General features: G+C 33.1%; 1 protein-coding gene across 1 annotated transcript in view; it reads right to left on the bottom strand.

Moving 5' to 3' along the window:
- The window catches only part of HMCN1 (hemicentin 1), a 526219-nt gene that overhangs the window by 183468 nt on the left and 328631 nt on the right, over positions 1-14120 (bottom strand). Inside the window, exons 37-39 of the mRNA XM_044672125.1 lie at positions 6079-6180; positions 4376-4552; positions 3596-3747 (exon numbers count right to left, since the gene is read on the bottom strand). Of these exons, the coding sequence (XP_044528060.1) occupies positions 3596-3747; positions 4376-4552; positions 6079-6180 (431 nt within the window). The remainder of the gene's footprint in view (positions 1-3595; positions 3748-4375; positions 4553-6078; positions 6181-14120) is intronic.

Here is a 14120-nt window from a genome sequence, read left to right as displayed (position 1 = left end):
GACTTCAGTGGACTGAGATCCAGGCTTGGATACAGGAGGGTCTGGGTTCAAATCTGGATTCGGACACTTCCTAGTTTTGTGACACTGGACAAATCAATTAATGTCCATTGCCTAGCCCTTATTGTTCTTCTGCCTTGGAATCAGTATATAGTGCTGATTCCAAGATACAAGGTAAGGTTTTCAAAAATAAAGATAATAATCATAGCTAGAACATTTATATGGTGCTTTAAGGTTTGTAAAGAGCTTTACAAATGCTTCACTGAATATCCAAAACAACCAGGTGAGATCGTTTCTATTATTGTCCCCATTTTGCTGATGAAGAAAATGAGACAGAGAGTTGTTAAATGACTTGCCTAGGATCAAACAGCTAGTAAGTGTCTAAGGCAAGATTTAAGTTCAGATCTTTAACTTGAATTAAATAATGTTTTAACTACTGCACCATATAATTACCTAAAATTATGAAACAAAGTAAAATTTTTGTAACATTTAGGAACTTTAATCCTTCTAAGATTAATAGAACATTTGAATTAGAAGAGATCTTAGGAATCACCAAGTTAGACACATTTATTTTATGAGGAAACCAAAATTCATAGTGAAAAAAATACATCAACCTGCCCCAATTCACAGGGACTTAGTGGGCAGAGTCAATAACTGATCACTAGATTTCCAACTCTAGTTTTAATGCTCTTTTTTACTAATCATGCTGTTTCCTATCTGGAATTGGTACCACCAGTGGAACATTGATCTCATCTTAAATTCAATTCTTTTATCCAGTTCTTACTAATAAATGCTGTTAGATTAAAATTTTTAAAAATCATTAAGGGATGATAACTATGACTATTTTTTCACCTCACTAGTCAATATTTATCTTCTATCAGATTTTTAAAGGCTTAGAACGAGAAAAGATTAAAGAAAACATGCCTTATTGAAAGAAAAAAAGCCAAAGAGGTTAGAAGAGAAACTAATTTGCCATAAAAAAAGGCAAAAGTAAGCTTTGATTTTGATTTGATTCAATGTGTTTTTCTAAATTTTTACTCAACAAAACTTAATCAACAGGAAACTTTCCCTTTAGATCCAAGACCACATGCAACCTCATAGATTTTTGTAGAATCTTAGAGTTGGAAGGGTTTTCAGAGGCCATCTAATTTCTTCCTGTGCCTGACTAAAAATCTCTCTAAAATATAAATGGCAAAAGGTCATCTAGTCAGTTTTTATAAATCTCCTTGAAGCAGAGCTTACTACTTTCCCGGAGTAGTCCCATTATGCTTTCCAAATTGTTTACCTTTGACTCTTAGGAAACTTTCCTAATATAAATTCTAAACTTGCCACTTATCTATTTTTAATTAAATATCTAAAAGTAGAACTAATCCAGAGAAATATGTAGCAGAGGGTAGTTGTTACACTTTAGCTAACAACACAAGATCTAGCAAAAATTCAAAGGTGAAAATTTTGGTTCACATGGCCTCTCAAGACATTCAGCTTTTTTGGTTGTCCTCCTCATTCAACTTATCAACCATCTTTCTATAAAATGTGGCAAACACTTAGAACCATGCACAATACTTTAGATATAATTTGACCTGGGCAGACTATTTTTCCATAAAGAATGTAACCATGTAACCTCCTTGAGATTGGAGACTATTTCACTTTTTTTCCTTTGTATTTAGAGCAATGTTAACAATTTTAACGATGGCAGGACCAGAGACAGATCCCTGAAATCCCTTTCACAAAATACACTCTGACCTATTTTAATCATTCTCTAACTTGCTATACTTAAAGACCTCCTTGACGCATAGTCCATTACATCCCAAAGCAGCCCCATTTCATTTTCCAAACTGGATTAGTTTTGGCTGTTAGGAGATTTTCCTTACATAAAACCTCAACTTGTTACTTATCTATTTCTGATTAAACAGCTAAAAAGTAGATTTAATCCAGAAAAGAAATATTTAGCAAAAGATAGTTATTTTATACTTAGCTGACAACACAGAATCTGGCAAATGTATTAATTATACAGTTGGCTTCTTGAGAGAAAGGATTATCTTTTGCTTTGTTTTTTATGCATCCTCAGTGCTAAATATAGCACCTGGCACAGTAGGTGCTTAATAAATGCTAGTTTACAAATTTTTCATCATTGCAAGTATCTGTTTTTGTTTTGAAATGTTTATTGATATTGTGTTTTGGTATTATCTTTATTTCCAAAAGTATGTATCCACTCACAAGAGAACTATCAGAACAAAACAGGAGAATAAAGAAGCTTAGTAAAATTAACCAACACTTTAATCTAGTCTGAGAGCATGTATCATGTTGCCCACTCATAGTCTTCGACTTTCATAAATGAAAGAGTGGGATACACTTTTTACTATCTTCTTTGGGGTCAACTCTCATCATTATAATAGAACTTTAAAATGTTTTGTTGATGCTTTTCTTTTTTCTTTCTACTTCACTATTATTTATTGCTAACTTGCCCCTCTAATAGAGCCCTCCCTTGTAAAAAATAAGTACAGTTTAGTTTTAATTAGTGTAAATAATAAATACCTTTTGGTGCTTGCATATATCTGATTTCATATTATTTAAAGTTATAGTTATATTAAACATGGTGATTGGTTACAGCCCAATGAGAATATTCAGAAAAAAATTGAATATGGCACCACTTCAGGAGTTTGTATTGTTTGAATTTAATAAAATAGCTCAATAGTCTAACAAAATAAATCAACATCTCACTGGCCAGAACTGACAATCTTTCTCTGCCAATTTCTAGTCTTTATAGAATTTCTAGAAAAAATTTACACTGTTTCTAGCTCACTAGTTCTCTACCTTTAGGCTAACAATCTGAATCGTTTCCCCCATCTGTATATCTCTAATATTTAGCAGAATGCCTTAAAGATATATCATTGTTTGGGGAACTGTTGAAATTGAATTGTGCTCTAAAAAAGGATCAAGATTTTTTTTCCTCCCTCAAATCTCAAACTTTACTTTTGAGGGAATTTCTGCCTTTTATAGTTTTGATTTTATTTTTTTGCCTTTCAAAGTCTAAAAGAACCTTTCCTGAATTAATTCTTCCTTTCAAATGTTTATATTTCTCTTTAAGACTGATATTTTAAAATCCTCTCTGGCTTAAAAAAATAAACCATATATTTAAAACTAAGTGATCATCCTTCAAACAATGATCAGTAGAAATAATGGTCTTTTCCAAGGTTTTAGCTATGAAAATAAATATCTGTATCTACACATGTATTTGTTTGCCTCTGTGTACATGTGTATGTATATACAAAGAGATGTACATGTGTATATATATAAAAATATGGAAATCATTGTTTTCACCTCTGTAAGCAAACTTCCCCTATTAAAGCAGAGAAGCAAGTTGTCTACAAATCATAGACAATGATTTGTTGCGGGTTCTGAAAGTTTCATGCTCTATTTATATTTGCACAACTAAAAATAGGTGTGGAGGAGAACTCGAACCCAGATTTTCCTAATTCCAAGGTCAGACCTCTATCATCTTTTCATAGATTTTTCTAATGACATATTTTCTTGTCCTAATTTTATTTCTTTTTCACTTAGAAGTGGTTCATTTCTTTAGAATAGTGGCAGCAAGTACCTGGATTCCATCAGAGAAGCTGGAGACAGGGCTACCATCTTTTAGCCAAGTCAAACTTGGTGCAGGAATGCCTCTGGCTTCACACTCTAACCTCACCAGATTATTAACGACCACTGAGATCATGTCATTGCTGCCAGAAATTGATGGGGGGACTAAAAGAGAGAAGAATTACAAGGCAAGCTAATGTTAAAAATGATTTAATTCAAACATAAAGACAATAGCAATAATGACTCAAATTTCTATAATAATTTAAAAATGTTTTCATCTACAGTTATCCTGTGAAGGATACAAGGAAAACATTATTACTCAAATTTTAAAGTTGTGGAAACAGATAAAGAGAAATGTATTGATTTTCCTATGATAGCTAGACACTGGCAGAGTTGGGATTGGAACTCAGATCTCTTGACTCCCAGAAGAATGTCCTTTGTGGCTGCTCCATGGTGACTCTCTTTTTAGAGAGGGAATGAGTTTTTTTGGTCAAGGCACTTGTGATTATAAGGAAAATTTATTAATAAATGTAATTATTAACCCTGGCCATTAAGATTTTTATGGCTTGTTAGAAGAAACCATTTAAATATGCTCAAAGATCAAGCAGATATTAAAATGCTTTAAAGAATAACCATATGTCAATATATTTTAAATGCTACAGTCTCTAAAATAAGATAATTTACTATGAACTAATAAATCCTTGTGTTAAAAGTTTAATATCTCCCTTGAATGATTTTTAATAAGCTCTTCCTTGTTCACTGTCAGGAATAAATTAGGATGGGTGATACTTACCATGAACCTGTAGGCTATAAAATAATTCAGCAGTTCCTGCCATGTTGATGGCTACACATTTGTAAATGCCAGTATCAGCAATCTGAGCACTATCAATCTCAATGATCTGTCCCCTTTTCAAGAAAGTGGCACCAGCAGAGCTTGAAAGTGGATGATTATCTTTATACCATGTAATAGCTGAAAGCGGAATTCCAGAGAAGAAAAGTGAGTGTGAATAAAGCTATAGCACAACTGCCATAAAGGAAGTCACTTAGCCCCATGATCAAGCTGGCTCTCTAATTTGCTTCAGTTTAGAAAATCTTTTTGGTGATGATTCTTATTCTTAAATATTCAGATGGATCCAAGACCTCATCATTGCAGGAGGTTCCTTCATCTATGCAGATTTCAACCCATCCATACCTTCCTATCCTATGTGATTATTGTCACATTCTCACAAAAGTTCACTATTGGAGATTCACCTACCATGTGGAAAGTCTTTCTTTTTCCCAATATTGTGGCTATATCTCTGTTTCATGTAGAGAAATATTTTTTTCATCTGTCATTCTTTGAGGTTAGAGATAATTATTATTAGATAGCAAACATTTAATTTGTGCTATTCATATTTTTCAATGTTGGTCCTTCCTCTCTAAAAAGATTGGCCTGGATCTGATCTTACATAATTTCAAGGTCAAATAACTTCTTATTATCATAAAAAAGTGATCTAGAGCATCGCTTAGTGGGATGAGGGAAATATTGGAAATCAATATTATCATCAGTAATAGTAGTTTAGCATTATGACATATAGTATTTCAAAGATAAAGACAATAGAAATAGTGCCTTATACTTCTATAATAATTTTAAAATGTTTTCATTTACAATTATCCTATGAAGAACATAAGGAAAACATTATTATTATTGTATGTTGGTATTTTGGAGGGATGGAAAAAGGAAGATGCATTTATATTGTGCTGACTATGTACCAGGCACTGTGCTAAGCATGTTTTACAAATATTATCTCATTTGGTCCTCACAACAACAATGTGAGATAGATGCTATTATCATCACCATTTTGACCTTGAGGAGCCGAGGCAAAGAGGTGAAGGATTTGTCCAGGACCACATTGCTAGTATCAGAGGCTTGATTTGAACTAGTGTCTTCCTGACTCCAGACCCAATGCTGTATCCCCTATTCAAACAGTTGCCTCAGTTGTATATCTTTTATAACTGGAATAAATGTCAAAGGACTTCAAGGAAAGGCATAGTATAGGAGAAAAGCTACTGGACTTGTTAAAAAAATATAAGTTAAAATACCGGCCCCAGGACTTAATAGCTATATATTCATGAACCTGTCTCAGTCTGTTTCTGCATCTGTAAAATGGGAATAGCCAGGATCAAATGTATATAAAGGGTTTTGCAAAATTTAAAGGACTAAGTCTTCTATTTTTATTATTATTATTATTAAATGGTGTAGTTTGTATGCAATGGACATATGTATATCATATTAATCTATTTTAATGTAATAGACATTATAGAACTATATGTAATAAATAGCACTATGAATACAAACATTTCACCTTTTTTACACTATTTACACCATGGCTTTATTCCCTAATAATCTTAGAAATTTTTATTAGTGCTTAGAAAGAAATTACTTTCACAGTTTTATGACTCTCAGGATCCCTCAGATATTGATTAGGTACAACATCCCAAAGAAAACAAAGATACCTGGTAAAGGAGTTCCAGATGCTTCACACTCAAGCTGAATTGGACTGTTAATCACGACTGTCTCGTTCAACATCTTCCCTGCATTCTCAAGGTGGGGGGGTTCTAGAAGTACAAACATTCCTGATTGGTCAGATATAAATGCATCAGATATAAATGCATATTCTGAGGAAGTTTCATCAGTAAAAAATTAGAAGAGTTCTGTTGTTTTTTTAATTAATTAAATTAACTAAAATTAAAAGTAATTTTAAAAAGACACATGTAGATAGAAAGGCAGGAAAAATGTTGATCTGAAATGGAAGAAGTTTCTTCATTAGATACTTCTCTACATCAATGAAATTGAAAGGCTTTAGTCTCTTTCCTTGTCTCTATAGAAACCGAGATATTTTGTATGAAGATGATCTATACTATTTGCTGTTAAACATAACAACTACAAAGCATTCAATGTATAGGAAACTGTGGATCAATCTTTAAAAATCTCTTCTTTGATCTAAAAATCTAGGAAGAAATACAAAAATATTATGTATTATTGCAGGTATGTAGTAGGTATTATAGAAGATGTACAAGCCAGGTTCCTAATAAATATTAGTAGAATTGATATTTCTGAATATTTTGTGTAACCTAATCAAAATTTTAAAATTTTCGCGTTGGGGATTTTTTTCCCTTTAATTTTCCTTTACTCATCTGAGTTTCTCCATCGTGCCCTAGAAACCTCTACATCCTGGATAATCACTTGAGCCTTGGGATTTATGCCTCTGGAGTATTCTTCACCTCCTTCTAATTGGCTGGCTCCTCCCAGAATCTTCATTTAAGGAGTTTGTCCAGCTCAGCTATCACTTCATTCCCATCAGACTGGAATCCTCCAAATTCCCCCATTATGTCTCTTAATCAGGCACCTTTCCTATCCCTGCCCCTTCAGCTTCCTTTATGTGTTGTTTTCTACCTTAGAATGCAATCTCCTTGATGGGGGTGGGGGGGCATGAACTTATTAAGAAACTATCACTTGCCCCTATTCTGCCAAGTACATTACATTGCCTCGAAGAATGTCTTTCTTTTTAACTTGTATTTATGTTCCTAGCACTTTAGCTCAGTGCCTGACTCATAATGAGTACTTAATAAATATTTGTTGACTGACTGATTGTTTGACTGTTTTCACTGAGAGAGACACGACACATAGGGAGAATTTACTCTAGGGAATGAGATTTTCTAATCCTGTAATCAGTTGGAGGCTTGCTAATACTCCTTATTTTATAGTCTGAAATAAGTCGTTATGTGGCTAAGAACTTTACTGACTAAACACAAGAGAGAACTATGAACCAATCCAACTGGTTTCCTCAGTGGTGCATCTCAGGCAGCAAATGTCACAAAGCTCAGAATAATATTTAACACGCCAAATGACTGAATTGGGATTCAAGAAAGTGCCTGTCAGTTTGGGATCCTGGGCTAAGAGTAGTAAGATAAAATTAGGGGAGAATGTTAAAAATTATAAAAATAGGTTTCACAATTATAGTATGAGGTAAAAAAAGCAAGTTTATATACAGGGGTGTTTTAGAGATAGCCTGAAAAAGCTGACTGTAAAATTTTGAACATGAGCACTTACATCTTGAAAGAAACAGATACTACAAATGAGGACTTGATTTGTTTTGTTGATTGGGCTTAAGAAAGTGATGGAGAATTTACCAGCATACTCCTGGTTAGACTGTACTTTGTCTAAAAATAATCTAGTAGTTTTAGTTAGTGAACTAAAATGATAATATTGAAATCAATAGTGTTCACATGTGACTAAGAAAGGTAATATATACGTACATATATATGTTTGCAGATATTGGTGCATATATACTAGCAAATATAGTGCTGACTAGTAAAATAACTAAAACAAATCATCACCTATCTGGTCTTCAAGCAGGGGATGGAATTTTACATAATATGGCTGAATTTCCTCATTTACAAAAATCCTAAATGATATACAAATGATGACATAAAAATTATCACCTCCATTTTTTTGAACTTTTTTTTACTATACGATAAACAGTACCTATAAAACTATCTAATACTGGCTAAGAGACAGAAAAGTAGACTGATGGGAATTAAAGTTATTGAAGTCATAGAAATATGATAATCTTTTGTTTGACAAAACTAAAGTTCCAAGTCTTTGAATTTAGAATTCACTATTTAGTAAAATATGGAAAGTAATTTGGCAGAAACTAGATATAGACCAATATTTTACACCATTTTACCAAGATAAGATTAAAATGCACACATGACCAAGGTATAAATGAGATATAAATAAATTAGAACAGGGAACACATTGCCAATTAGTTTTATGGATAGGAAAAGAATTTATGAATAAACAAGTTATAAAAAGGACTTGAAATATAAAATAGATAATTTTGAATACATTAAATTGGCATGTTTTTATACAAATAGGACAACTGCAATCAGGATTAGAAAGAAAGCAAATAGTTGGGGAAATTTTCTTGTAGACAGTTTCTCAGATAGAGGTCTCTTATCTGAAATATAGAGAGAACTATATAAAATATAGAAGAATATTAGTCATTCTCAAATTAATAAATGGTCAAAAGGCATAACTGGACTTTTTTGGATGAAGAAATTGAAGCTATACATAACTATTTGAAAAAAATACTCTAAATCATTACTGATTAGAGAAGTGCAAATCAGAACAACTCGGAGATATCATCTCGCATCTATCAGATTGGCTGATAGAAAAACGTCTGAGAGGTTGTGAAAAAATAGGGACATATATGTTGTTGTTGGAACTATAAGCTGAGCCACCTATTTTGGAGAGCAGTCTGAAATGATATACAAAAGAATTATATAACTGTGTATACGTATTGAGTTGGTAATATTAATATTAAGTTTATTTCCTAAGGTGATCAAGAAAAAAGGAAAAGAAACTATCCATTCTAAAATATTTATAACAGCTCTTTTTCTGGTGATAAGGAACTAGAGACTGAAGATATCTCCATCAATTGAGAAATAGCTGAACAGTTTGTGGTATATGATTGTAAAATGAATACAATTATGCCATAAGAAATGACAAACTAGATTATCAAAAAAACCCTGTAAAGATTTATATAAAATGATGCAAAATGAAATAAGCAGAACCAAGAAAAATGTTGTCTATAGTAACAACAATAATTTATGATGATTAAAAGTTAATGACTTAACAATTACCAACAATACAAGGATCTAGGATGACTCCAAGTTACTTGTAATAAAAAAGGATATCCACCAACATAGAAGGAATGCAAAATGAAACATACCATTCTTCACTTTATTTCCTTCATGAATTTTTCTCTAATGTAAGCAATATGTCTTTTGTTTCACAATATGATAGATAAGTAAATATGTACAACTTAAATAATATTACCTGCCTTTTAGAGGAGGCAGGAAAGGTGAAAGGGAGGGAATAAATGAATGAACATAGCTAATGTGAGAATTTATTTCTCTTTGTATAAGCATATTTATTATATATTTATAACAAATCATATGTATTATATTGTTGCTATATTTCATATATTATGTTACATCTAAAAATAAAAAAGAAATATAACAAAAATAAAAGAAAGTGATAAGGTAGATTCAACCCTCATATTTAAATCACTCTTGAATAATAAGTTGGATTTTTGGAAAAGTTATTTTAGATTTATTGATTATTTACTCTAAGTATAGTTAATGCTATAATAATACCCTACTGACCTAAGAGTTAAGATATGCAGCAACCAAGGAATACGGTGGCTAAAGTGCCTAACAGTAAGAGTATGTGGCAATGGAAGTGACATCAAAGAGTTAATGCCACTTAATTATCAAATTTCCCATCAAGAAATTGTGGTCATAGTGCCACATATTCAAATTATTCATAAATAATTAGAAAACTGTTTTTCTAATCATTTAATCCACATGTGTGAAGCCAAATAGAGTAAGGGAAAGATGAAGAAAAGTTTTCAACAACATCTGAGGTGGTAGTTGCAAGTATTTGGTAATCTATCTATCTGTCTATCTATCTATCTATCTATCTATCTATCTATCTGTCTGTCTGTCTGTCTAGCTCTGTCTGTCTATCTATCTATCATCTCTATCTATCTGTCTGTCTAGCTCTGTCTATCTGTCTGTCTGTCTGTCTATCATCTATCTTTCTAATCTATTTGTCTACACACATAAATAAATATATGCATATTCACATTCTGAAAATGTGAATATATGTCTATTTATACACATACAAATGTGTGTATATATATTAGATAAGTGTCATATATAGACATATATAAATAACAATATATACAGATACAATATAAATCATATGAAATAATTTTGTTGTTCAGTCATTTCTGACTCTTTGTGACCCAATTTAGGATTTTCTTGGCAAAGATACTGGAGTGTTTTAATGCCTTCTACAGCTCATTTTACCGATGAGGAAACTGAGGCAAACAGGACTAAGAGACTTGTCCAGGGATACCTAGTAAGTGTCTGAGACTGGATTGGAACTCACTGCCTTCAGGTCCAGGGTTCTATCCATTGTGCCATCCATCTGTCCTTCCATATGAAATTAAGAGATTGTAATAATGACAAATATTTCTGCAGATGTTCCCAATAGACAATACTATTGTCCCCAGAGAACCCGATTAACTCTAGAAGCAGAAGAACTTCACAAATGGTTGCAAAAAAGCTGGTAAAGTAAAATGAGGCCGCCCAAACCAAATGGTTGTTTCACCAAAGCAGATGAAAATAGTGATTTTTCTTTTATTTATGTTTTATGAAAAACAAATATACAACTAAAAAAATTTGAGCCTTAGCACTCCAAACAAAATATCTGTCTCTTATGGCTAAAATTTGCAGTATAAAACTCAGCCTTAAACTTTGGCCAAAAGAGTAGCAACTTTTGTTGAAGTTTTAGCTGGAAAAGTGGGTTAATTGGAGCTCTTACATTTCATAAGGAGATGACTTTTTCCAGGGAAACCTTTCTTTACTCAAAGAATAGGATCTGTGTGCTTTTTTCTGACACAGGAAACCATTTAAGTTCATTGTTAGCATCTTAGACACTCTTTTTTATGTCCTTATGAGTAATGGAAGGATCTAAGAGCACTTGAGAACAAAATATTAAGGAAGTGTCTTATTGGATTTTCAAGGAATAAATAATTATTAGAACACCACCAAGACAGGCAATGATCCCAAATACAGCAAATGTATTATCTGTTGAAAGAATTAGGAACACAGTTATCTGAGGAAAGATTAGGACCCAAGTTATTTAAAAAGCAATACTTAGAAACAGTGAAAGCTTAGTCCTACTACTTTGATGGTGAATATAAAAAATCTCTAACTTATGAATGGGTTGTGTCCAAAATTTTATTTGTAAATCAGTTGTTTGGAACTGGAAATACATTCTCCTCCAGGAACAATGTTACAAATGATAGTTTGATTCCTAAACTGGCCCATAAAAGCCCGTTTAATATATTATACCACTGAAATGCTTTAAATTCTCTTTGAAAAAAGAATAGACAACTAGGTAGCACAGTGGATAGAGAGCCAGGCCTGGAATCATAAGGATATGGTTTCAAATTTGATCTCAGACACTTTCTAGCTGTGTGACCTTGGACAAGTCACTTAACCCCAATTGCCAAGCTCTTACTGCTCTTCTGCCTGAGAATCCATACTTAGGCTATAAAAAATAGAAACTATCATCATAAAGCAATTTAAAATAAATAAATAAATTGAGTAGAACTAGTTTCAGTTTATTTTACATACTGATGCTTTCATTGTGGAATAAGTTCTTGAAGGCGGTACCAGTAAATCATAATCTCTGACAGGTTTTACCAGGCTGGGAAACATGTGTTTAATCACAGGCTGTGTGTCTGTCACCTGAAGATCAGTCTAATTCAATTCATAGAGGCTCTATCCCAGAAAAAAAAAGCTTCCAGTTGATGAGTTATCTTGACCAAAACAGCTCATGAGGAGCTGCTCAGGTATATTATTGAGGAGCTTATGATCAAATTATGGGAAATAACATGTACATGTATATTGGCACAAATAATATAGGAACGAGGTCATTTTGGGGACAAGATATGAGCAATTGAGGTGGTGGAGGAATTAGAAAATTATCCCTTTATAGATGTTAAATTCCTTTGAGAACAGCGATTGTTGCAATTTTTGTCTTTGGAATCCTAGCACCTACCATACTACTTGCCACAGGGGGTGAGATAAATGCTTTATTGATGTGGAAAGTGGTGCTTTATAATATTTTACAGATAATGCCTAAAAAAAACCTTAACATCTGTTTTAGGACTGATAAAAAGCATTAGTTCCAAGGCAGAAAAGCTGTGTTAGGCAAGTGGGGTTAAGTGACTTGGCCAGGGACATAGAACTAGGAAGTACTTGAGGTCAGATTTGAACCCAGGACCTCCCATCTCCAGGTCTGGCTATCTATCCCTTGCAACACTTAGCTGTCCCCAATATCTCTTTTACTAAAGCAGCCAGAAGACACATTATTTGAAAGCAAAAGACATCTAATTAAAGAATAATATGGACAGAGAGCACCCCCAACTCAGAGGACCAGCAGATGGACAGATATTGAGCAAAAAATAATGGATAATAATGCCACTCAACAGAGCAGCCACTGCTCAGGATGTCACGGGAGAAGCAGGATGATACTAGTAGCTTTGCAAGAGAAATTAGCCAGCAGGGGCACCAAAGACAGAAAAAGGTGTAGAGAGCGAGCTGCCTTGTCTTCAAGAAAATTCTCATGTGTATTTTCTCATTCTCTCTTCCACGGGAGGAAAATAATCTCCTATTCATATAGGAGGATCCTGTTTGTCCTTGTTTATTTTACAATTCTCTTTAATTAAATGTGTTTTGCTTTGAAAAATAATGTGACCCCTTGTTGGTCTGGTCAAAGGCACATTAATGCAGACCTTCATTTAATTCTTTCCTGATCATTGTCTCTCTCTTAGAATGAGCAAAAGAATCAGGAAGGCAGATATTGTTTCCTCATCCAGTGAATGTGCCACGCAGGAAAGGAAAGGTCAAAGCCACAGCCTTTTTTTCTGGTTATTTTCCTCTCCTGCGGGAGAAGAGAAGCAGGGATGTTGGTACTTATTCCCCAGCTCAATCAGTACATCTGGTCTGGAAATGGTGAAAGGAATGAATGAATGAATGGAAATACATGAAGTCCTCAACTTGCAAATGGGCTTCTGTCCAAACATTTTTAAATCAGGTTTTTGGAACTGAGGACAGATTTTCCTATAGAAACAATGTTGGTTACATTCCCGAGTTAACTTGCAAAAGCCAATTTAACCCCATCATGTAACTCAATGACTCTAACTTGTTATGAGAAAAAGTACTATAAAACTTATTTTTGCCAGTAGTTATGGGATGCAGAATAAAATGAGAAAACTATTTATCCCTGGTGTCATGTCTAGAAAAATGATTCCTTACATTAAAAATGATTATCAGAGAAAATATATTTTGCTATTAACATAATATGGTTAATGTGGTTTTGTGCTTCTGGGAATCACTGATAATTAAAGGAAATTGCCCCAGCAAGGGAAAATGGGTTAAATTTCACCATTATACTCTTACAACCCTGAGTATTTTTTTAAAATCTGTGTTGCAGTTGCAGGTCTTCTTCACACACAATAATCTGTTTTTTTTTAAAAATGAGTCAGAGGAGATTTGTTATAACCAAGAATCCATTATCATTTCATTCTTTTTATGTATAGAGAAAAAATAATGATTTTATAACAGATAGAAATGAAAGAGAAAAAAGTTGCTAACTCTATTCTGCTCGTCCATTTTTGATAACTGGCACAATGGAAGTAGAAAGGACTTGAAAGACATTTTTTTTCAAACTAAAATCAAAGGGAGGGGAAGAACTCAGTGTCAAGTTATATAAAACCAAAGGAATTCAAAAGGCAGACAACTTAAGTCCGAAGGAAATCCACTGGCTGGTCAACTGACTGGCATTGAAAGTTTAAATGGCAAAAGAGAGATATAAACCTAAAACTTTGCTAAATGAGTTAAAACCCCCTCTT

The sequence above is a fragment of the Gracilinanus agilis genome, chromosome 4, assembly GCF_016433145.1.
Source record: "Gracilinanus agilis isolate LMUSP501 chromosome 4, AgileGrace, whole genome shotgun sequence".
Taxonomy (NCBI): Eukaryota; Metazoa; Chordata; class Mammalia; order Didelphimorphia; family Didelphidae; genus Gracilinanus; species Gracilinanus agilis.
This window is presented reverse-complemented; position numbering and strand designations above follow the sequence as displayed.